The sequence below is a fragment of the Eptatretus burgeri genome, chromosome 12, assembly GCF_056783735.1.
Source record: "Eptatretus burgeri isolate ZD-2024b chromosome 12, Ebu_testis_v1, whole genome shotgun sequence".
NCBI classification, from domain to species: Eukaryota; Metazoa; Chordata; class Myxini; order Myxiniformes; family Myxinidae; genus Eptatretus; species Eptatretus burgeri.
This window is the reverse complement of record NC_140972.1, coordinates 93,173,463-93,197,347: the sequence shown is the minus strand read 5'-3', so window position 1 is coordinate 93,197,347 and position 23,885 is coordinate 93,173,463. Positions and strand designations below refer to the sequence as shown.

Here is a 23,885-nt window from a genome sequence, read left to right as displayed (position 1 = left end):
AGAGGGAGGGAGAGAGAGGGAGAGAGAGAGAGAGGGGAGGGAGAAAGGGAGGGAGAGAGGGAGAGAGGGAGGGGAGGGAGGGGGGAGAGGGAGAGAGGGAGAGGAGAGAGGGAGAGAGAGAAAGGGAGAGAGGGGGGAGGGAGAGGGAGGGAGAGAGGGGGGAGGGAGAGGGAGAGAGGGAGGGAGAGGGAGAGAGGGGGAGGGAGAGGGAGGGAGAGAGGGGAGGGAGAGGGAGGGAGAGAGGGAGGGAGAGGAGAGAGAGGAGAGAGAAGGGGAGGGAGAGAGGAGGGAGAGAGGGGGAGGAGAGGGAGGGAGAGAGAGGAGAGGGAAGGGAGAGAGGGAAGGGAGAGGAGAGAGGGAGGGAGAGAGAGGGGAAGGGAGAGGGAGGAGAGAGAGAGGGAGAGAGGGAGAGGAGGGAGAGGGAGAGAGGGAGGGAGAGGGAGGGAGAGGGAGGGAAGGAGAGAGGGGAGGGAGAAAGGGAAGGGAGAGAGAGAGAGAGAGAGGGAGAGAGGGAGAGAGGGAGGGAAGAAAGGAGAGAGGAGGGAGAGGGAGGGAGAGAGGGAGGGAGAGAGGGAGGGAGAGAGGGAGAGGAGGGGAGGGAGGGAGGAGAGAGGGGGAGGGAGAGGGAGGGAGGGAGGGGGAGGGAGGGAGGGAGGGGAGGGAGGGAGGAGAGAGGGGGGAGAGGGAGAGGGAGGGAGAGAGAGGGGGAGGGAGAGGGAGGGAGAGAGGGGGAGGGAGGGGGAGAGGGAGAGAGGGGGAGAGGAGAGGGGAGGGAGAGGGAGGGAGAGAGGGAGAGAGGGAGGGAGAGAGGGGGAGGGAGAGGGAGGGAGAGAGGGGGAGGGAGAGGGAGGGAGAGAGGGGGAGGGAGAGGGAGGGAGAGAGGGGGAGGGAGAGGGAGGAGGGAGAGAGAGAGAGGAGGGAGAGAGAGGAGAGAGAGAGGGAGGGAGAGGGAGAGAGAGAGAGGGAGAGAGAGGGAGAGAGAGAGAGAGGGAGAGAGAGAGAGAGAGAGAGAGAGAGAGAGAGAGAGAGAGAGAGAGAGAGAGAGAGAGAGAGAGAGAGAGAGAGAGAGAGAGAGAGAGAGAGAGAGAGAGAGAGAGAGAGAGAGAGAGAGAGAGAGAGAGAGAGAGAGAGAGAGAGAGAGAGAGAGAGAGAGAGAGAGAGAGAGAGAGAGAGAGAGAGAGAGAGAGAGAGAGAGAGAGAGAGAGAGAGAGAGAGAGAGAGAGAGAGAGAGAGAGAGAGAGAGAGAGAGAGAGAGAGAGAGAGAGAGAGAGAGAGAGAGAGAGAGAGAGAGAGAGAGAGAGAGAGAGAGAGAGAGAGAGAGAGAGAGAGAGAGAGAGAGAGAGAGAGAGAGAGAGAGAGAGAGAGAGAGAGAGAGAGAGAGAGAGAGAGAGAGAGAGAGAGAGAGAGAGAGAGAGAGAGAGAGAGAGAGAGAGAGAGAGAGAGAGAGAGAGAGAGAGAGAGAGAGAGAGAGAGAGAGAGAGAGAGAGAGAGAGAGAGAGAGAACACGAGAGAGAGAACACGAGAGAGAGAACACGAGAGAGAGAACACGAGAGAGAGACAGAGAGAGAGAGAGAGAGAGAGAGAGAGAGAGAGAGAGAGAGAGAGAGAGAGAGAGAGAGAGAGAGAGAGAGAGAGAGAGAGAGAGAGAGAGAGAGAGAGAGAGAGAGAGAGAGAGAGAGAGAGACAGACACAGAGAGAGAGAGACACAGAGAGAGAGAGAGACACAGAGAGAGAGAGAGAGAGACACAGAGAGAGAGAGAGACAGAGAGAGAGAGAGACAGACACAGAGAGAGAGAGAGACACAGAGAGAGAGAGACACAGAGAGAGAGAGAGAGACACAGAGAGAGAGAGAGACAGAGAGAGAGAGAGACAGAGAGAGACACACACACACTCTGCACATACTGGCACGCACCTACGGGCCCGTACTAGTATATATAAACACACTGTACAGCTTATGTATGGATGTGACAAAGCTGGGAGGGAAACTGCAAACCACCCAAAGTTTGCTCGGGCGTCATATTGGTTTGCAAGCTAAAGAAGCGAGAAACGGTAAATTAGACCTCACAAGGCCAAATAATTAGCGTATCCTTCCATTGCAGTAAATCAGAATGACGAAGTGAACGTGATAGATTGTGGAGCTCCTGACGCCATCGTTGCCAGGCAACTGATTTCAACCAACATGGCGGCGCGCACGGCATTATGGGATATCTCATGAAACCTTCCATCAATGGTTGCTATGGTGATTGCACTGCGGGTTATTTTATTTATACGGCGTTTAAAAAAAACTCTTTTAATGTACCTCTCCTGTCACGGTACAAATAGACGGCGATGTGGTGGAATGAGGAATTATTTAATATCGTCTGACGTCACATCAACCTTCTCTTGATCGAAGGAATGAAATTTCCTACAAAATCGCAATTAAACAACAACAGCAAGTTACTGTGTAATATCGTGTACAATTCTGTACCTATACTAATAATAAAATGTTACGAGTGAATATCCTTTAAAATACCGAAGTTGTTGTTGGTGACGTACGATCACGTGACGTATCGTTTCGCTGATCACCTGATTGGTGCATTTTGTTTGATCAAGGTCGGTACGACCAATGTGGTGAGCGAGACGGCGGATAGGCACGCAGCTGCATCAGGAAGCACTCAGACGGCGGGTCGTACATGGATAAATAGGGAGACGAGCTTGTGCACATGGTCGAGCAGGTAACATTAGCCACTGGCACAGGGACTCTGTGGGTCAGTTGGGTCAGTTGGGTCAGTTGGGTCAGTTGGGTCAGTTGGGTCAGTTGGGTCAGTTGGGTCAGTTGGGTCAGTTGGGTCAGTTGGGTCAGTTGATCCAGTTGATCCAGTTGATCCATCCCCCCGTTTCCCGTAAACCAGAAACCATATCAAGAGAGTGGAGCCATCTATGGAATCGGTTTGGAATTGCACCTTTCTGGATGTTGCTGATAGCATTGTGTGCATGGTAAGTTATCTTCACGGTAAAAGGTAATTTTATTCACGTTTTAAAGTAGTGGGCCAAGATGAGCCACTGGTTTGGGCCAAGTGGAGCCACTGCTCAACTTGACCAACAATTTAGTCAACCTATCTGATGATTCCAATGAATCTCAACATACGGTACACCGTCCTGCTTTCAGGTTTTGCATAATTTCAAGCAAATGGTTTAAAAAAAAAAAAATTTTAATCACATTTTCTTGTTGCAGAGAAGACCAGAGACATGCCAAGAGTATATAAACGTAAAACACGTAGGGGTCAAACCCCCTTGGACGTCCTTGAAAGAGCAGCCGGAGATGTTGCTGATGGAAAGACGATCCATTCTGTGGCTCGGGATTACAAATTGGATCGAAACACTCTGAAGCGCTTCATCACCAAACGTGCACGAGGTGAGGGTTCGGTAAATGGCTATGCTGCAGTGTCAAAAGCCCACCTGGTTTTAAACGAGGCGATGGAGACTGACCTGGCATGGCGTGTGAAGAAAGTGTCCGAACAGCGTCATGGTGCCGGTGCTGATGAATGTCGACGACTGGCGTATGAATTTGCGGTGAGGAATGGGCTCACCGTTCCAGAGAATTGGTCGAGAGATGAAAAGGCAGGTAAGTAGCAATGAAAAGGAACTCTCTCATACATTAATATTAACAACAAAAACGATCTTATAATGCTTCATCTTCCTCTCTCACACATGTGGTACTCTTTACTGTTTCACAATGCACTACTCTTCTGCTATTTTAACAGACTGCTCTCATTTCGACCTCTCCTTCATTCCTTGCCTAAAAAATCCAACTATTACAGCGCTTCTTCTCTCCATGCTCTGAATTCGCCTTCATTGCATCCATCAAGAATTGTGTTAAATCGCATCTCTGACCTAAAACTTTTAAAAACCACAGTTTGCCATGGATGCTCGCTTTCCATCAACCATTCTTTTTTTCCAACTTCAGTGCCAACTCACCCCCCTCACCCCTCACTCTCACTCTCAAAGCAACCATCCCACTCTTCTCCTCTCCAAGCCTCCCTCTCACCCTTTCAAAAATTCCCCTCACCTTTCTCCCACCTTTCATCCCCCTCACTCTTCCTTCTCTAAGTTGCACCCCTCTCATCCACCAACCTGCCTCCTCCACTGCCCTCTCACCTCCATCTCTTCACTCCACCTTCTCAAATCCTCAACTGCCATCTTCCTTGTCTCTTGTCCCCCCTCTCTCACAGCACCACAGAGCCTTTTCTCCTCCTCATTCGGCCCCCTCCCCTCGCTATTCTGCAATACCCCACACTCCTTCAGCAACCCTCCTTACCTCCCCCCCTCGTCCCTCGTCCGCCCCTCCCCCGCCCCCTCCACCTCCTGCACCAAAAGCCTCCTCCCCTACCTCTTCATTAAAAGTGTGGACCTCAAATATCCGGGGCCTTCGCTCAAACCTTTCAGATCTTTCCATGCAGGTTGCCACTGACAAACCAGACATTATCTGCCTAACAGAAACTTTCCTCTCCCAAGACGTGTCTGACTCCCAAGTATCTCTCCCTGGTTACTCCCTCTTACGGTATGACAGACCTGAGCCTCGTCCTGGTGGAGGTGTTGCTCTCTTCATCAAAGACTCTATTCCTCACTCTCCCTGCACTGCCCTCACTCCCCCACACCCCCCAGGAATACCTCTGGCTTCGGCTTCCCCTCCACTCCCACCTCATGTTTATATGTGTACTGTACCGTCCACCGAACAGTGATGACTCCATCTACACCTCACTCTCCGAAAACATGGACCATCTTCTATCTTCTCATCCAAACTCTCTCTTCCTCTTATGTGGCGACTTCAATTGTCATCACGCCAGTTGGCTAGGTGTGGGTACCTCTCTCACCTGCCATGGGACATCAGCAAAAGCTTTCTGTGACTCATTGGGACTGACTCAATCGGTCAACTTCCCGACCCGGATCTCAACCAATGGTACTCCATCTCTTCTGGATCTGATTTTGACAAATTTCCCTGACAATATCTGCTGCTCTTCCTTCGCTCCAATTGGTTCTTCTGACCACGTCCTTATTAAAGTGGACATCTCTCTGGCTGTTATCAGAGAACCACCTCACCGCCGAGTCTGGCATTTCACTCAAGCCGACTGGCAGGGTCTCCGAGCAGCCATCAAACTTACAGACTGGTCTCCTATCACTACTTTCTCAAACATCAACTCATCCTGGAATTCTTTCAAAGAAACTTGCTCTCCCTCATGCACAGATTTATCCCCTCTCGTGTTCAGTTGTCTTACCTTCCTCCCGCCCTTGGTTTACTGAAGCTTGTGGCGAGGCAGTTGTCCTGAAACAACTTGCCTTTGCCTCATGGAAAGCAAACCCAACTGAGGGCAATCTCAGTTCTTTCCACAAAGCTCGGAACAAGTGTAGCTACCCTCAGGAGAGCCAGAAAACAACATCTTTCTCATCTCAAGTCTGAACTCTCAAACCTCTCTCCCTCCTCAAAATCCTGGTGGCGTTTAATCAAATCTGTTTCTGGTGTATGTTCCCCCTCCATCCCCTCCCTTACCTCAAATGGCCGCACTGCTGATTCCACACGTGATAAAGCTGAATGTCTAAACTCGGTGTTTGCAGCTAAATCTTGTGTCCCAAACCCATCACTATCTCTACCCACTTTACCCAGTCGCACCCAACTGTCCCTGGACTCTGTATCCTTTCTCCTGACAAGGTGGAGAGCTTGCTTTCAAACCTCAAGTCAGATTCTGCAACCGGTCCAGACGGCATCAGCCCACGTGTCCTCAAAGCCTGCTCTTCTGCTCTTGCTCACCCTCTCTCTGTTCTATTCACCCTCTCATTTTCCCAAGGTCATCTGCCATCTGCTTGGAAATCTGCTAACATCACTGCCCTGCATAAAAAAAGGTGCAAAAACAGATCCCTGTAACTATAGACCAATCAGCCTTCTCCCAATCATCAGCAAGGTTATGACATCCATCATTGCTTCACACATGAAATCCTTCCTCTTCTCCAATGGCTTGATTTCCACTCATCAATTTGCTTTCACACCAGGTCACTCTACCCTGGATATGCTGGTACTGCTCTCCCATCAATGGATGGAGGTCCTCAATGCCAGACAGGAACCGAGCCGTATCCCTGGACATATCACGTGCTTTTGACACAGTCTGGCACCCTGCCCTACTCACCAAACTCTCTGCCCATGGTATTCAAGGCCATCTCCACTCATGGCTCGCAGACTTCCTCTCCTGTCGCAGTCAACGTGTGGCCCTAAATGGAGTTCTTTCATCTCCTCTTCCTGTGCAGGCTGGAGTTCCTCAAGGTAGCGTTCTGGGCCCTGTTCTTTTTCTGGTTTTCATCAATGATCTCTGACTCTCTGGAAAATCCTCTATTTCTCTTTGCCGATGACTCAACCCTCTGCCGTACCATCTGTCATCCCTCAGCCCGGCAAGCAGCAGCTTCTTCACTCACTGCAGATCTGGATAAAATCACAAACTGGTCCAACACGTGGAACATGTCTTTCAATCCAGACAAATCTCACACTCTCACTATGTCTCTTCGAAAGGACCGTTTACAAAACCCCCCATCCACTTTCTCAACAATCCTCTGGAAGAAGTCTTTTCTTTCAAGCTTCTGGGTCTCACTATCTGCCATGACCTTTCCTGGGAAAGTCACATTTCCAACCTTGCCTCAAAAGCCAGTCGCCGACTGGGAATCCTCCGTCGTGCAAAGTCCTTCCTCGGCCCTCTTGAGCTCCTGACCACTTACAAAGCTTTTGTCCGTAGCCTGATGGAGTACTGCTCTCCCTCTGGGCTGGTGCTCCTGCCTCCACCTTTCTCGACTTCACGCTGTCGAAACCAGGGCTTTTAAGATCATTGGCATCTCCCGCAATGAAGCTGAGTCTTTGGGCCTCTCACCAATCACCGCAGGTTGGTCGGTGGTCTTTCTGTCTTCACCGACTTCCTCTCCAGCCTTGCCCCCTGCTCTCTCTGCGATTTATCCCAACCACATTTCCACAGGGCGCTCAAGGTCCGCCAACAACCCCCTTCTGGTAAAACTACCAAAATCACGAATCACTGCTCATCTTCACTCTTTCATTCCTCTTTTTTCCCGCCTTTGGAATAAACTTCCTCACTCTATTCTTTCCCATTCTTCCCTTCAGGCTTTCAAAACAGCTGTTCACCACCACCTCTTATCTTCCCCCATCCAAATCCTCGGTCTTTTCTACCCCCGACACTCCACCCAAGCCCACTTCCTTCAATTCTCCCTGCTTTCCTTCCTGAAAGTCCCTTTAATGTCCATCTTCCCCTCGCCATGTTCCCCGTCCCATCCCCATCCCTTTCCCTTCCACAGTTCACCTGTGTCTGTTCCCCAATGTTTTGTCCCTTCCACTCCCGCCCCTCTTGTCTCATGCCTCCTTGCTGTGAGTTGTGTGTTAGCTCTCATACGAGCCTCGACCAAGGTATACAAAAAAAAAAAAAAAATAAAAAAAAAAAAGTACCTGGAAAAATGTAAATGGATAGAATGGTTTGGACAGAAATGACAAACTTGCTCATCGTTCGTTTGACAAATAAAACAAAAAAAAACATAATTTCTTCTTTTTATTTTTTTATTTTTTTCTTTCTTTCTTTCCGAGGACGTGATTGGTTCATCTCCTTCAAGAAGCGCCACCATCTATCATGTCGAACACCAGAGACTACATCTTTAGGAAGGGCGTCAGCATTTAACAAGCGCACAGTATCTGATTTATTAAGCCTGGTGTTGGCTTAGTGGTTAGGGTGGTGGCTTGGGATCCCAGGGTCCTGAGTTCAAGCCCCGTTGGCTGCTGAATTAACACCAGGGGGTTGACTCAGCCTGTCATCCTTCCGAGGTCGTCGAAATGAGTACCAGTGTACTGGTCCCGGTGTATGCCCCGGTTAGAATAGGTGTACCATATCCCTGTGTGTCATAAGAGGCGACCAGGGTTGGCGTCAGGAAGGGCATCCGGCCATAAAACATTGCCTCAAGAAAAAGCCCAACCCCTGCACAGCAGGGAAAAATGGCTGTAAAAACGGTCATTTTTTTATTATACAGTATCTGATTTATTCAATAACCTCTCATCAGTTATGGACAGATAAGCAATATGAACACTTCTCATCTCCATAGCGATTGTACTCGTGGCTGCCTTACTCTAAATTATTATCCCCATGGTTTTTGAAAAAAATTAGGAGGGGGGGTGTTGTAGTCTGTCTGTCTGTCCGTTATGGTATTTCCTCTGACGATTGGGTAGAAATTCACGAAACTTTGTGGTTGTGATCACTAAATGGCAAGAAGGTGCGACAACAGTAACATTTTTGGCCCCACCCACTAGGGTGGGGTCAAAAAGTCAGATACTGAAAAATTCAATCATGGGCACATTTTAAAATTAAACTCTGTATATACAATCAACATTGGGGGATTCGTGGAATATGTAACGATGTTTTTTTTTTGGAATTGACCCCTGGTCCATGCCCCATGGGGTGGGGGACTTGAGGTCACAGGGGTCAAAACGGGGGGGGGGGAATTTCCTCAAAATTTGATATCGGGTTATTTCTGTCGTGGAAATTTTTGCCATTTTCACCTTTGCTTCAGGTGGGAAGTGTGGGGAATTGTGATGGCGCGACGTCAACTTCGCGATAGTTCGTCTCCCGAGGTCCCACATTCAGGTGTTCTTTGAATTTTAAACCTGCTTGTCTCTGAGTTTATTTCTTGGTTTCAAAATTTATTCACTTGGATTTCTTAACATCCTCGGGAGATCTTGGATTTTCCTTACGTACATTTTGATTTCTATTTGTTTGTTCTTTTCAATTCCAGATACAAGTTCTCCCCTGAAATTATTTACGACGACTCCACAGATGAGGATGGTCTCCTTGAGAGCGACGAAGATGATGTGACGCATGCTGTGGGTGATTATGTGTTAGTTAAATTTGCTGGGAAATTTAAAGTTTACCATTGCAGCTTGGTGGAAAAAAAATTGATGGTGATTACCTTGAAGAAAAGGTCACATAGCTTCTGGACGAGGCCAACCTTAATTCATCTTCGAGACAAATGACGAGTGCTCTTTCCCAAAAATGGATCTCATTGAGAAACTTCCTTTGGCCCTTCACTGCAGTTAGAGCAGCCTGGAGAAAAGAGTAGTTCGTCTTTCCGTGTGATTTGCAGAGATGGTAAATTCATTAGCTGTTAGAATAGCCCGACAAAGCCAATAGGCTGATGATCAAACAACCGGATTGGAAAATATCTGTAGTTTGTTTTTGATTGCAATAAGAGTTACAGAAAATTTAGTGTGAAAACATTTCCAAAGCTGTGACTAAAGAACAGAAGAATGGCACCCCTTCCCAAAGCCAGGGGCAAGTTCAGCCGAAAGGCAATTTTTTATTCATTAATTAGACATAAAATGTTTGTTCTTGGGGATACACAACTGTGTAGTGCACTCAGGCACCATTGTCAGAAACTATCAGATCTATTCTTATGGCAATAGGAAAAAAAAAAAAAGTGAACCAGCTCAACATACCCCAGTCTCCCTGACAAATTATTTTTGGGTGATCAGACAATTTCTGACCCTTGTGGTGTTTTCATGTTTGAGGAGCATTTTGTGACTGCATTTTCTTGTACAGCATCAAATGGTCGGCGGGTGGAGAGATCATGTGGTTTGTGAACATCGAAAAATGGAGAGACAGGGAGAACGGGACATCCCTGTGAAGGCCTTTCTGGGACTCTGCCGAGATTGTTCTTCTCTGAAAGAAGTTCGCCGGTTCACTCTCCCTCCCCAGGCCTCGTTTTCCGAGCTCCGTGCCCGCATCACAATTTCCTTTCCTAACCTGGGAAGCAGGTTCATCTTGCATTACCTTGGTGAGAATGCTTTATATGACACTCTTGAGTCTAGGCTCTCCACAAAGGCTGGCAGTGTGCATACACCTGTTTACAGCAGTACAGTCAGGCGATCATTGTCAAAATCTGGTCTTAAAATTGCGGAGTTTGCTGGGTTCACAGGGAATCAGTATTTTACACTTCTTCATACTTGCTCATCCGGCACATGCAGTCATTTAGGGATTGCAGCAAAACTGAGTTGGTGTTCGCCTGACTTCCACTCTGAAAGCAGATGCCACTCGTAGACTGGGCCAAGTGCCGACCGTACATTGGCGAACAAAATGCAGCACGCTCGGCAAATTTGTTTTTTGAAAGCTTTTTCTCAAAGTAAAAAGCCCACAACTATAACCACGATTGAATACGAACACTTTGCGTACAAAAATTCGGTAATTGGCAGCTGTTTTTCTGAGTGCTGCAGGTTTCTGTGGAGTTCCTTGTATGGGAGCAAAACATCATCCAACCCCCTCTTGAACCGGAGATACTGCTCTATCACTGGGTTGGCATTTGGTACATACCCCTTCTCCTCTGAGCTGCGTGAGTTGAGCAGAGAAAGTTTCCGCTGCCTTGTGGTCTGCTGAGGCACGCTCACCTGTGAGCTTCACATTGTGGAGACTGTACCGCTCTTGAAGTAGTCAAACCATCCCTGCTAGCTCGGAAGGGACTGGGGCCATTCGTACCCGCATCACGAAGGGTGGCGCTCACTCGCATCACTCATGTTTGCAGTAGCACCCACACCAACCAAATGATTGTATATGCGCTTTGCCTTTTCACGAGTCAGAGATCCATTTGAAATCACCTTTTTTCTGGGTATTGTCATCTAACCACACATTCAATGCCTTCTGCATTGTTTCTATGTCAATGTCCCTGACATGGGTAACCACTTTGATGCTGAGTGCTGGGTACTGTGCCAGCTGTGACTTTTTTTTTTAATGTAATGCCCAATCAACTCATTCACACCATGATGCTTTCCCACAGAGGCCGCACTCTCATACTAAATATGATATTAAATATGGCCGCATATTAAATTTATTAATTAAGGGTGTGCGAGCGCAGTGCCTGCTGGCCTACGCGAGTACCCAAATTCGGATTTATTTCAGGAATAAGCATAAAAGAAGAGTAGAAATGAAGTTTAGTGGTGTAAGCAAACCTAGCTATGAAATCCCCACAAAGCACATCCCATTTGACCCATTAGAATATTAGACAAAAGGGAAGGAACTCTCGAAACGTATATTAATGGAATAACTGTCTTGGGACCACTATGCATTGGATGCCACTGCCTTGGAGGCATACGCTTCCTAGAACCACAACAATGTACATATATATGTATATATACATTCGTACATACATAAATATATAGTGTTGTGGTTACCAAATTCGCAAACCACCATTCAGGTCCCTTAGGTGAGGTATCTCGGTAAGTGCATGTGTAGTTAGGCCCAAACCCGTTGTCTAGTGGGAATACATGTCATTTATGCGAGCTGCGACTCTTCAGGATAGCCGTTTTTCTTTTACTATCTTTATTTTGGACCAACCGCCATGATTACCACCACAACCACAACATCAACCACCAACCACAACGCCGCTTCACCACAACCGCCACGACCTTCCCGTCACACCTCGCAACCGTAGCATCGCCACCGTTCTTGCCCCGCTGTGGGTACCGGTGTTGGATTCGTGCAGAGCGCGCGTCGAACAGCGTGTACAAAATCACGGATTTTGTGCTTCAAAAACGGATCAAAAACGACACACGCCCACTTTTTGCCGTCCAATCGGTGAGCGAGGGGCGATTTGGCCCCGCCTCCAGAACGATCGATATATGCAAATTTGTGGATCAAAAAGCCTTCACGCCCACTTTTTCTCGGGCCAAGGGGGAGCGAGGTGAAAGGTCAAAGGGAGGGGGTCAAAGGCGAAGCTATGGAGGGATAAAAGGACGGTGTTCGTCAGTCAGCAGAACGAGAAGGAGTCGGAACGGAGGGGACGAGTGTGGAAGTCTGGAGCCCGAAGCCTGCAGTAGCTGGAGAAGCTGAAGAGAGTCGAACGAGGGGAGCCCAAAGAAGAGTCCAGGGTGGAGAGTCCAGAGGCGGAGAGGCGGCAGCGGCGAAGGCAGACGAGGGGGTGCTCGCGACGGTGCCGGGAGCTGCACGCCCGAGGAAGGCCGGCAGCGCGACCTGGCCAAGGTGGAGACGCACACCAGGGATAATAAAGATCCTCTATACCCCGAGCATCAGCAACCCCCTCCTGTTTCCCCCCGCGCTGAGATAGTGCGACCAAGGGGGCCCCTTTTCCCACCCCCTGCCAGGCACTGTCCGCGAGGCCCGCGGAGTGCGGCGCCATCGCCGCTCCGCGTCTCATCACCAGACGGGTAGGCGCGACCCGGTCTCGGCCTCAGGCCTGCCTCATTCTTGGGGGATTTCTTTTCCTTGGTTTTGGGTATGTGTTGTCGGCGCCGTCTGTGAAGTAGAATTGTATAAGTGTTGCCGTGTGCTCGGTAGTCGGTATTAGCTCTGCATTGTTTTCGCTTTTATATTTGCTTTTTGTGTAAAGGGAATTGTGTTTTCTTTTTTTTGTGTGCTTTTGGTGGAATTGTATTTGTGTGCTTCCCGTGTGCCGCGAATTAATGTGCTTTATTGTTGAACTGTTCTCCCGCTTCGCTTCGTCTTTTCCCCCATTGAACCCTCATCTTGCTTCACGTAAAGGGTTGGTAGTGGGCTGAGTACGCCCGATAATTAATCGAACCGTCGAGGTCGACGATAACACCGCTCGGTTATTCTGATAGTACGGAACGGGTCGCTTAAGTGGCCCGTGTCCGAAGTCGACCTGCGGCGAGGTGCGATCGCCCGGTCTACCCTCCGCGTGGGTACTTAGGTAGGTCGAATTTGGCGAGCAACCCTATCCCACGCGGGGGCTGATTGGCTCGATCGCGGTGAGACCGAAAGGTCCACCCGTGACTGGTTCCCGGCGTTAGTCCGAGAGGGTCACGACTGGATTGTCCGTCCGGTGGGCGACGTGCCGCGATTCGAGTTACGTGGCCGTTCGCACGCCGGCGGGCGCGAATACCGCAACACTGGTGTCAGGTCGTGCGATACAAATTCATCGCCCTCCTCGCGGCACTGGTATCGGAGAAAGGAAAACAGGCTCTCCTGTCTCCGGCGAAATTCACGGGAATCGGTCCAGGGGTGAGAGAAGCGACCCCCGATTCCCTCCAAATTACGAGCGAGCAAATTAACCCTTCACGAGAAGCAAGATGGCGTCTCAAGGCGAGCGGGAGCCGGGGGTATTAGAAATGTATATGTGTAATAATGTAGAGTCCATGGTCCAGGATGAAATCCCCGTGCAGGAAATGTTGATTGTGCAGGAACATGAACTCCCCCAACTGAGCCCAGAGCCCGAACTGGGTGCGGCAGCGGCCGCGGTGTATGACACCTCCCCCCCCCCTCTCCACCAAAACCCTTCCCCAACCCCTGCCGAAACGGCTCAGCTGAGTGCATCCGACATGGCCCAGCCATTCACCATGCTGGCACAAATGAATGCGGAAATGAAAGGCATGAACGAAAAGATGGATGCGAATACACAAAAAATGGATGAAAAGATGGATACAAATACAAATGAAGTGAAAACGACGATGGATGCGAATACACAAAAAATGGATGAAAAGATGGATACAAATACAAATGAAGTGAAAACGACGATGGATGCGAATACACAGCAAATGAGAAAAGAAATGAAAGAGCTACGGGGTGAGACGCAGAACATGGGCCGATGCCTGCAGGCGGGCATGAAGGCCGTGACAAAGGAAATAATAGTGGAGACAAGGGAGGTAAAGGGTGAAGAGTTGGCAGAGACACGGGAGATAGAAAAAATAGAGGAAAGACTACACGAGGAAGACGGGGTAAGTGACGCACACACACACACAGAGGTAGTGGAGGATAATGGGGGTGAGCTGGCGGACTGGGTAGAGACCCAGTGCGAGCACCTGGATGACCTCCTCCAGGAACGAGGGGAGGGAGTATGCCCCCTTGAGGTGAGTCACGACCAGGTGAGTTCGGTCGCGTTTTGCGGGGTTGAGGGGACGAGTGCTGTGGACAGGTGCACGGAGAGCTTGGGGGGTATAGAGGCCCCGGAGACCCTTGTGGGGACACAAATCCCCAGTGTGGTTGTCCCGGTGTGTGTGGTGCAAGGTGTGAGTGCGTCCCCGTGTGTGGAAGCGACCCCGTGTGTGAGTGGTGTGGTGGCGATGGTGCCAGGGTACGTGCTTCCCAGCACGCCGTGTGTGGGTGAGGCACCGTGTGTGGAAGAGGCCGTGTGTGTGAGTGAAACGGCCAGTATGAGTGAGGAACCGCGGGTGAGTGCCCCCGCGTGTGTGGATGAGGCACCGCGGTTAAGTGCCCCCGCGTGTATGAGTGAGGCACGGTGTGTGGATGAGGCACCGCGGCTGAGTGCCCCCGCGTATGAGTGAGGGACGTTGTGTGGAAGAGACCGCGTGTGTGAGTGTCGCCGTGTGTATGAGTGAGGTACCGCGGGTGAGTTCCCCGCGTGTGCGGAGGAGGCACGGTGTGTGGATGAGGCACAGCGGTTGAGTGCCCTCGCGTGTGTGGGTGAGGCACCGCGGGTGAGTGCCCCCGCGCGAGTGAATGGAGCACCACGTGTGAGTAGTATGGTTTGTGTGAGTAGTGAGGCACGCGTGAGTGAACGGCCGTGTGCAAGGTCGCTGTGTGCCAGGGAGACCGTGTGTGTGAGAGAGCGGTATGAGAGGGAGATGTCGGTTGGCATGCGGGAGCACGCAGCAGCTTCTCCCCGTGTGAATGTGATGGAGTGGACTGTGTGCGTCGTAACACGCAGGTGTGCGTGGGTCGAATGGCGACGACGGCGACATGGGAGGAACGAAAGCCGAGTAGCGGCTGTGGTTGTTTCGGGGACCGTGCCGGGTTCACCCAGCAGTGAGCACGCGGTTCGTGCTGTGCAACGCACGAGACCACCACGTGCTCGCTTGCGAGAGTGAAGTCCCGGTCCGGAAACGCACGCGGTGGATTTGCCGATCCCGCGGACGGACAAAGTTTAGGCAGGTAAATGGATTTGGACCGGACGGGTTCTCCACGCGATCGTGTGTGTTAAGCTCCAACGGGCAAAGCACATGTGTTCGCGTGGGGAACTCCTCGAGACGTCTTTTTTTTATGCGCACGGTGACGTCATGGCTGCACGTGTGGTTGGAATCCGGCAGGAGGGGTATCTCTGCCGGATGGTCCCGTCCAAGGAGGGACGAGGAACACGTGCAGCTGCATGACGTCACGGGCAGGTGCAAAGTGCGCGAGCTCTGAGTTGCCGCGCAGGTGCTGCGCATGGAAAAAAAAAAAAAAGCAAGCCTCACTTTCGGGTGTACAGGATTCCTGGGCAAGGGGTGAAAGACCCCCTTACCCTGGGCACAGGATGGAAACTAGTTAGGGGGAAGGGTTAGCTTAGCTAGACCGACTTCATGGGGCAGGGGTAAGTCCTCATGGAGTCCGTGGAATGGATTAGTTAGAGGGATTATAGCGAGATTTAGGAAGGGAGGAAATTCCCCCCCCCCCTTGGGAAATTGATTTTTGGGACATTGGAGACAGAGACAGACTTGTGAATGTGTAGAGGGGACGTAGCTTAGCTACGTAGTGTTAAAAGGAACGTGCTGTAGTTTAAGGGATGACGTGGGAGCACGAGTTAGTTAGGGGATGTAGTTAGAAGGATGGCAGAGTTCAGTGGTATGTGTGTTGAAGAGTTGGAGAGTTGTGAGGTGAGTACATGGTGAGTGAGTGAGGCCAGCGGGTCTGTGTGTATGGAGTGAATGGGGAATGCATGGTGCGATGAGTGATTGGGGGGAGGAGTGACTCCCGCCCAAGGGACCCCGGGGTCAGTATAAAGTGAGTTAGGGGGTTAGTCAAATTGAAAAATGGAGGTCGTTTTGTTGTTGGTGGGAAAGTAGGCTCGAGACCCATTTGGAGGGGTGCAGGAGCCCTGTTGACGGGCTTGGGAGCGTGGCTGCGAAAGGTGAGTATCGCTGAGTGGGTACCCCGGGCACCAGGCTAGTCGGCCGCGGTAGGCCAAGGGCCCATGGGGGGCCGGGATAGCGTAGTGGGCACGGGTGCGCCTGCTTGGTGCGGGGGCCCGGGGCGCCACTAGCCGCGTGGGCAGTGTTGTGGGCATGGGTGACCCTCGGAAAGGGGCCTGGGAAGCCAGCCTGCCACATGTGCGTTTCAGGGGAGGTGCCATAGGGGGCACTCCCCGGTGTTAGGGAGCTGGTAGGCTCGGAGGCAGTGTAGTGCCCGGGGGTGCCATAGCGGGAGAATCGGCAGAGGGTCGTGCCTGCCAAAGGGAGCCACGTGTCCCAGCCAGGAGACCGTGTGAGGGCACGGAGAGAAAATTGGGGGGCGAGGCCCGAAATTGTGAGGACACCAACACAGGCGACGGGAATCTGGGTTGTTAGAACCAATAGTTTAAGCGAGAGGCGCTTGTTGAAAGCCCCGGGGTAGTTTAACAGTTAAATGGTTAGGGTAGATTAGGAGATGTACCCCTCCGCACCATCCATCCCCTCGCTGTCGTTGTGGGCCGCTGGACCCACTTTGGTTATAGATCGCCGAACTCTGGGGAGGCCATTCTGAGGCTTCGTTGGGCCTCGACACAGGACGTTAGCTCTCCCTTATTCCCCTCCGGGAAGGGAACGTAGGGGTTGGGAGTAGGCTAGGTGACAGGATAGGTTAGCCGAACAAGGACGATAAAGGGGGTTAGGGGACGATTTATAGTGGGGAAGTAAAAATAAAAACAACAAAAAAATAAGTTGGGGCTAAATTGGGGTTTGACAAATTAAGGGAGTGGGTATGTACAGTGACAGGCAAAGGCGATAGGTGGGAGGGAGACAGGTAGGTAGGTCCGAGCCCGCCTTCCAAGTGGCTAGCACCACCGCACTCCCTCCACCAACCTCCACTGAACGGCAAGAGCTGGCCAACTTCATCGGCTGGCCGTGTTTTGCTTCAAGGCGGAGGCCGGCCAACTTCGTCTGCAGCCGCTGTGCTGCAAGGCCTGTGCCGGCTGGATCGTCTGCAGCTGCTGTGCTGCAAGGCCTGTGCCGGCCAGTTCATCTGCTGGCTGTTTTTCTTCAAGGCCTGTGCCGGCCAGTTCATCTGCCGGCTGTGTTTGCCTGCAACGGCCTGGTTCTGCGGGCTGAGTTTGCCTGCAGCGGCCTTCTTCTGCAGGCTGTGATTGCCTGCTCACCTTTGCCATGCCATGCCCACTGCCCACGTTCACCAGCCCCGTTCAATTTTTGCTTTGCCCCCCCCTGTTCATTTCCATGTGCGCCAGGATCAGAAAGCAACAGTTTGCAAGCTGCGAGAACTGCCCTGTTGGCAGCTACAACACGGGCCTGCAGTGGCGGCCCGTGCACCGTGTTTGTGTCCATCCATCCATTCGTTGTGCTCATTGCGTGTGCCACTTGAGCTGGCACGGAGACTACGTTTGTGCAGCCCATGCACCGTTGTGGTTCACTGCGTTCAGTTCAAAAGGGAAGGCCTTGGACTGCGTGTGAGCAGCCAGCCACGTTCCCTGTCACCTGCATTGTTTTGAGCCAGAGACTGCATGCGAGCAGCCTGGCTCCCTGCTAACTGCTTTTCTTTTGCAGAGTTCAATGATCCTGGGCCATGGTTTAGTGTAAAATTTGTAAGTTAAGGTAAGATGTACTGTAAATATGAGTGCGCCCCCCGGCATGTCTGTCTAGCGCCGGCAATTTTATTTAAGTCGTCCGTGTGAGTGAGTTTGTTTAGGTAGTTACGCAGCCCTCAGGTTATTTATTTTGGGGACACGAATACCATGAATGTCGCACTCAGGGATCCGTAGGTAAAATGTACTAGGGGAAAACTACACATGATGGCACACGAAAATTTGACGACTCGGGACGAGTCTGTAAAAAGGGAAGGGGGTAGTGTTGTGGTTACCAAATTCGCAAACCACCATTCAGGTCCCTTAGGTGAGGTATCTCGGTAAGTGCATGTGTAGTTAGGCCCAAACCCGTTGTCTAGTGGGAATACATGTCATTTATGCGAGCTGCGACTCTTCAGGATAGCCGTTTTTCTTTTACTATCTTTATTTTGGACCAACCGCCATGATTACCACCACAACCACAACATCAACCACCAACCACAACGCCGCTTCACCACAACCGCCACGACCTTCCCGTCACACCTCGCAACCATAGCAGCGCCACCGTTCTTGCCCCGCTGTGGGTACCAGTGTTGGATTCGTGCAGAGCGCGCGTCGAACAGCGTGTACAAAATCACGGATTTTGTGCTTCAAAAACGGATCAAAAACGACACACGCCCACTTTTTGCCGTCCAATCGGTGAGCGAGGGGCGATTTGGCCCCGCCTCCAGGATGATCGATATATGCACATTTGTGGATCAGAAAGCCTTCGCGCCCACTTTTTCTCGGGCCAATGGGGGGCGGGGTGAAAGGTCAAAGGGGTGGGGTCAAAGGCGAAGCTACGGGGGATAAAAGGACGGCGCTCGTCAGTCAGCAAAACGAGAAGGAGTCGGAAAGGACGGGACGAGTGTGGAAGTCTGGAGGCCGAAGCCTGCAGTAGCTGGAGAAGCTGAAGAGAGTCGAACGAGGGGAGCCCAAAGAAGAGTCCAGGGTGGAGAGTCCAGAGGCGGAGAGGCGGCAGCGGCGAAGGCAGACGAGGGGGTGCTCGCGACGGTGCCGGGAGCTGCACGCCCGAGGAAGGCCGGCAGCGCGACCTGGCCGAGGTGGAGACGCACACCAGGGATAATAAAGATCCTCTATACCCCGAGCATCAGCAACCCCCTCCTGTTTCCCCCCGCGCTGAGATAGTGCGACCAAGGGGGCCCCTTTTCCCACCCCCTGCCAGGCACTGTCCGCGAGGCCCGCGGAGTGCGGCGCCATCGCCGCTCCGCGTCTCATCACCAGACGGGTAGGCGCGACCCGGTCTCGGCCTCAGGCCTGCCTCATTCTTGGGGGATTTCTTTTCCTTGGTTTTGGGTATGTGTTGTCGGCGCCGTCTGTGAAGTAGAATTGTATAAGTGTTGCCGTGTGCTCGGTAGTCGGTATTAGCTCTGCATTGTTTTCGCTTTTATATTTGCTTTTTGTGTAATGGGAATTGTGTTTTCTTTTTTTTGTGTGCTTTTGGTGGAATTGTATTTGTGTCCTTCCCGTGTGCCGCGAATAAATGTGCTTTCTTGTTGAACTGTTCTCCCGCTTCGCTTCGTCTTTTCCCCCATTGAACCCTCATCTTGCTTCACGTAAAGGGTTGGTAGTGGGCTGAGTACGCCCGATAATTAATCGAACCGTCGAGGTCGACGATAACACCGCTCGGTTATTCTGATAGTACGGAACGGGTCGCTTAAGTGGCCCGTGTCCGAAGTCGACCTGCGGCGAGGTACGATCGCCCGGTCTACCCTCCGCGTGGGTACTTAGGTAGGTCGAATTTGGCGAGCAACCCTATCCCACGCGGGGGCTGATTGGCTCGATCGCGGTGAGACCGAAAGGTCCACCCGTGACTGGTTCCCGGCGTTAGTCCGAGAGGGTCACGACTGGATTGTCCGTCCGGTGGGCGACGTGCCGCGATTCGAGTTACGTGGCCGTTCGCACGCCGGCGGGCGCGAATACCGCAACAATATATATATATATATATATATATATATATATATATATATATATATATATATATATATATATATATATATATATATATATATATATATATATATATATATATGTATATATATATTGTTGCCGTTCTGCAAAGGCACCCAACATAGTGATCCCCAGGCAGTCATTTCGCATGAGACCGCTTCAGGCCCTCGGAGCCTGGCAGGGTGGGGATATGACCGCCGTGGCCCAATAAGGAAGCGAGATTCAGGTCACGGCGTGTCGCTTCGGGCCGTCACCCCACCCTTCGCCCGGGGCTTTTAAAAGGCGGATCGCGAAGCCGTCTGCTCTCTTCCCCTCCTTTTTCGCCTGCCCGCCTCACCTTTGTCTTTGCCTGTTTGCCTCGCCCCTCCTTCGCCTCTCTCTGCCCTCTTCACCGCTCCTCGATATCTGCCCGTCGCTGCATCTTGGACCAGTGTGGAGCGAGGCCGTTGGTCCTCACCAGATATTGTGAGGCCGTTAGTCCTCATCTGCTCTGTCTTTCTGGCAATCTAATCTTCATTGGGGTTGTGTTTGTTTGTGTGTATGTGATGGCACCTGTCTTAGCATAAGTTAAGATTGTAGAAGTTCTGACGGGATAAGTCTGCTCTGTGTCTGCTTTTGTAAGTTGCTTGCCTTTTGTCGCACCCCACAAATTCCTTGCTATCCCTGCTGTACATACCAAAAAACCACATTCACATGCCACATACCTTTCCTCGCTAATTGTAAATATATGCTTTGTATAGAAATGTTCCCAGCTCGTTTTCGTCTTTTCCTTAATTGGTCCAGCATGATCCGTATCCTAGCTTAGCCGGGACGTTATCACCCAACGATCTGTTTGTTTTTCTAGCCGCGACGTCCTTGGGCAGTTACACTCAGCTGCATGTGATCTGGTTTGAACAAGTCAAACCGAGGGTGTGAACCCCAGTAATTAAATCACGTGACCATTAGATAACCGGTATTCATAAGATGGAGGACCCTAAGTCACATGATTGAGTTATTGGCGTTCACCGTCGATTAGCGACCTGCTGCGTCAGAGTTATCCGTGTGCGATGGCCTGCGATTCTGGAGAGTCTGGTGGGAACCTGAGGTAGTTCCCCCCCCTTCCCTCGTGGCCTTCTCACCCCCTACCCCGGGTCCGCCATAATATATATATATATATATATATATATATATATATATATATATATATATATATATATATATATATATATATATATATATATATATATATATATATATATATATATATATATATATATATATATATATATATATTGTTACGGCTGTGGAAATTCGCAATACATCATAAAGGACCTCAGATTAGTTTATGCCGCTAAGTTGGTGTTAGATAGGTTTCCCCACCGTTGTTTACAGGGTATTCTTCGTGTCCACCGGGCAGCGCCCCTTTGAGATAGTGTTTTTCTTTCTCTATCGTTATTTTGGACCGACAGAACACGCGGAGTGAAAACGCAGACAAGGAAAGCTGCGCTAGTGCGCGGGTTTTTGCACCTCTCTGTGGCGCCAAGGCTGGCACGAGAAGCGGCGAGGCGCTCGCTCCCGATTGGTGGATGCACAGCGTGGGGCGGAAAAAGGGGAGGAACCCCTCTTTGGAAGAAGCTTCTCGAAAGAAGGTGGAGCTGAAAACGGGGTGGAGCGAAGGGCGGAGCCCCGCGCTATTTCAGGCGGACCGCACGCGAGGCTCTCTCTCTCTGTCTGTCTGTCTGTCTGTGTGTCTCGTTGGCACTGGTCCACCTCTTGGGGCTTTTCTCTTCTTCTTGGTTCATGCTCCAGCATTCTCCCTGTGGTGCATGATTTCTTCCCCTGTCTCCCGGTGGTCCTGTGGGGCGACCTGTTGTTGGAGGCGCGGGCCGGTGACGAGTCCGGGCGACACATCAGAGATGCCGGCTGTGTGGTGCGAACCTGCGCGTCTGGGCGCCGAGCGCCGGAGAGAGCTTGCCGGCCACGTGGGAGGCCCGGAATCAGGCGCGGCCACGTTAGCTGCCGTGGGGACGGGGCGTCACGACTCGCCGACCAGCGAGGGGGGGGCAGGTAACCTGCATCGGTCTCGTGGGCCTATTCGGTCAGCCAAAGCTCACGGCCATAAAGGTCCGCGGACCCTGTCCATCTCCCTGCCTATGGGGAGGTCTTTCTTTTGCTTTTGTATGACTGCTGTGGCGCCGTGTCCCTATAAGTAGACCTGTGTAAGTGACTGCACATTGCTCGTATTCGGTGGTAATGCTTTCTATTTGTTTCTTGTACATTGCATGACTGCCTTGCTTCTGAATACGTGTGTGTTATAATAAATGTGCTTGTGTGAAATGTATCCCGTTTGTTGCGTCCTCATTCCCCCATTGGAAATGCCATCTTGCATCATGGAATAATTTGTTGGGTTTTAAACAACTGATAGATATATATATATATATATATATATATATATATATATATATATATATATATATATATATATATATATATATATATATATATATATATATATATACACACACACACACATATATGTATATGTGTAATTATACTGGCGGGGTATGTTTACACATTGTAAGTAATAACGAACCGTGCGTGCTTCCCCATTGTCTCGGGTTGCTCACCTGCATTTTTTTATTTCTTTATTTATTTAAAAATAGCAGAAAAAGAACAGACATTGTCAAAGCTTTTCGTCTTGCAGTTCGTCAGAACACATGCAAGAATACTGGATATGCAGACATGAAATATAAAATAAATAAATGACTGTTTTTACAGCCATTTTTCCCTGCTGTGCAGGGGTTTGGCTTTTTGTGAGGCAATGTTTTATGGCCGGATGCCCTTCCTGACGCCAACCCTGGTCGCCTCTTACGACACACAGGGATATGGTACACCTATTCTAACCAGGGCATACACCGGGACCACTACACTGGCACTCATTTCGCCGACCTCGGAAGGATGACAGGCTGAGTCAACCCCCTGGTGTTAATTCAGCAGCCAAAGGGGCTTGAACTCAGGACACTGGGATCCCAAGCCGCCACCCTAACCACTAAGCCAACACCAGGCTTATATGCAGACATGAAATGAAACAATTTATTTGTTCAGACAGTTTGGGATTGGTTCTTTGCACTGTTACTGACACGAACATACACATCATGGCTTTGAGGCACTGAGAGAACCCGTGATCTCCCATGTTTCTGTGGATCCAGTTCGGAGCAGATGCAGTGTTTGCACAAACTCTTTTTGTTTGCAAAGAACAGGAGCTCGTGTGTGGATAAATGTGGTTTCAAGAACACGAAAATGTGCTTCAGTATGCACACGTGCCACAATCTGGAACCATTAAGCGTGATAGTCCTGGGCACATTCGGGATTGTTCAGGAAGTGCTGACCAATGGCAGAATCATTTTGAGCAGGCATTCTTTTTGGGTTCTTACATGTACGGGATGGTTGTGTATGCCCAGTCTCCAAGTTGTTTGCGATTGTCAAGTGGAATGTGCTGCTTGATCTGATCCTCCAGTCTGAGTGATGTGCGACCTATATGCCTGGAATCACACTGGCACTGAAATTCGTAAGTAACATTGTTCAGTTTTGTGGTAGGGAGCACATCTTTCTGAACTGAGGGGAGCAAGTTGTGGGTTGTAAAAATCACTCTCGTTGCAACAGGGTTGTAACATTGTGAAACTAACCGTTTCACCTGTTGTTCAAACTTTTTAGAGATTTTTACCTCTCCATGGCAGCTTAAGATAAAGCAGACACTTTTCTGGTCCATATACATTGTCCTCAGACCGAGTGGCAGTTTTGTGCTGTATGAACTCACACATGAGTCGCTCAATTTCAGCAGCAAGTCAACAGGGTGAACATGTGGTCCACACTCTATTAACAAGGGTATTCATCAGGGCGATATTGTAGTGTGTTGAGCTAAAGGAGTTCCACCGTGTGTACTGCCCAGTGAAGGTAGCCTTGCGGTAGATTGTCATCAATAATCCATCCTCGGTGTTCTCGACCAACACATCTAGGAAGGGAAGTACGTTTGACTGCTCGGTCTCAAACGTAAACTTTAATGCAGGATGGAGATCATCGAGACGTACGAGGAAGTCTGTGCAGGTGGTAGGAATATTGAAGATTGCAAACGTGTTGTCCACATCTCAGTCGTTTAACCGTTGGTCTAAGGTTCATGTTCGATTCATGGAAAAACACGCTTCAATGAAAAAAAAAAAAACATGTTTGCAAGCGGTGGACCTAATGGTGATCCCATTGCTACTCGGTCTACTTGCGTATAATATTGTCGCGGATTCGCGCCCGCCGGCGTGCGAACGGCCACGTAACTCGAATCGCGGCACGTCGCCCACCGGACGGACAATCCAGTCGTGACCCTCTCG

General features: G+C 50.7%; 1 protein-coding gene across 8 annotated transcripts in view; it reads left to right on the top strand.

Moving 5' to 3' along the window:
* Nucleotides 1-2,519: 2,519 nt before the first annotated feature.
* LOC147016145 (protein FAM200C-like) overlaps nt 2,520-23,885 on the top strand; it is a 32,331-nt gene continuing 10,965 nt past the window's right edge. For 2 of the 8 annotated variants that reach the window (XM_085848891.1, XM_085848890.1), the window contains exons 1-5: nt 2,521-2,976; nt 3,215-3,604; nt 8,581-8,654; nt 8,803-8,890; nt 9,606-9,840. Coding sequence is in view for 2 of the 8 variants with exons in the window: in XM_085848893.1 (XP_085705019.1) it covers nt 8,886-8,894; nt 9,606-9,840 (244 nt within the window). In the remaining 6 variants the exon portion in view is untranslated. Of the gene's footprint in view, nt 2,977-3,214; nt 3,605-8,580; nt 8,655-8,802; nt 8,895-9,605; nt 9,841-23,885 lie in introns of all 8 variants that reach the window. The other 6 variants (XM_085848893.1, XM_085848894.1, XM_085848892.1 and 3 more) reach the window with 5 other exon arrangements.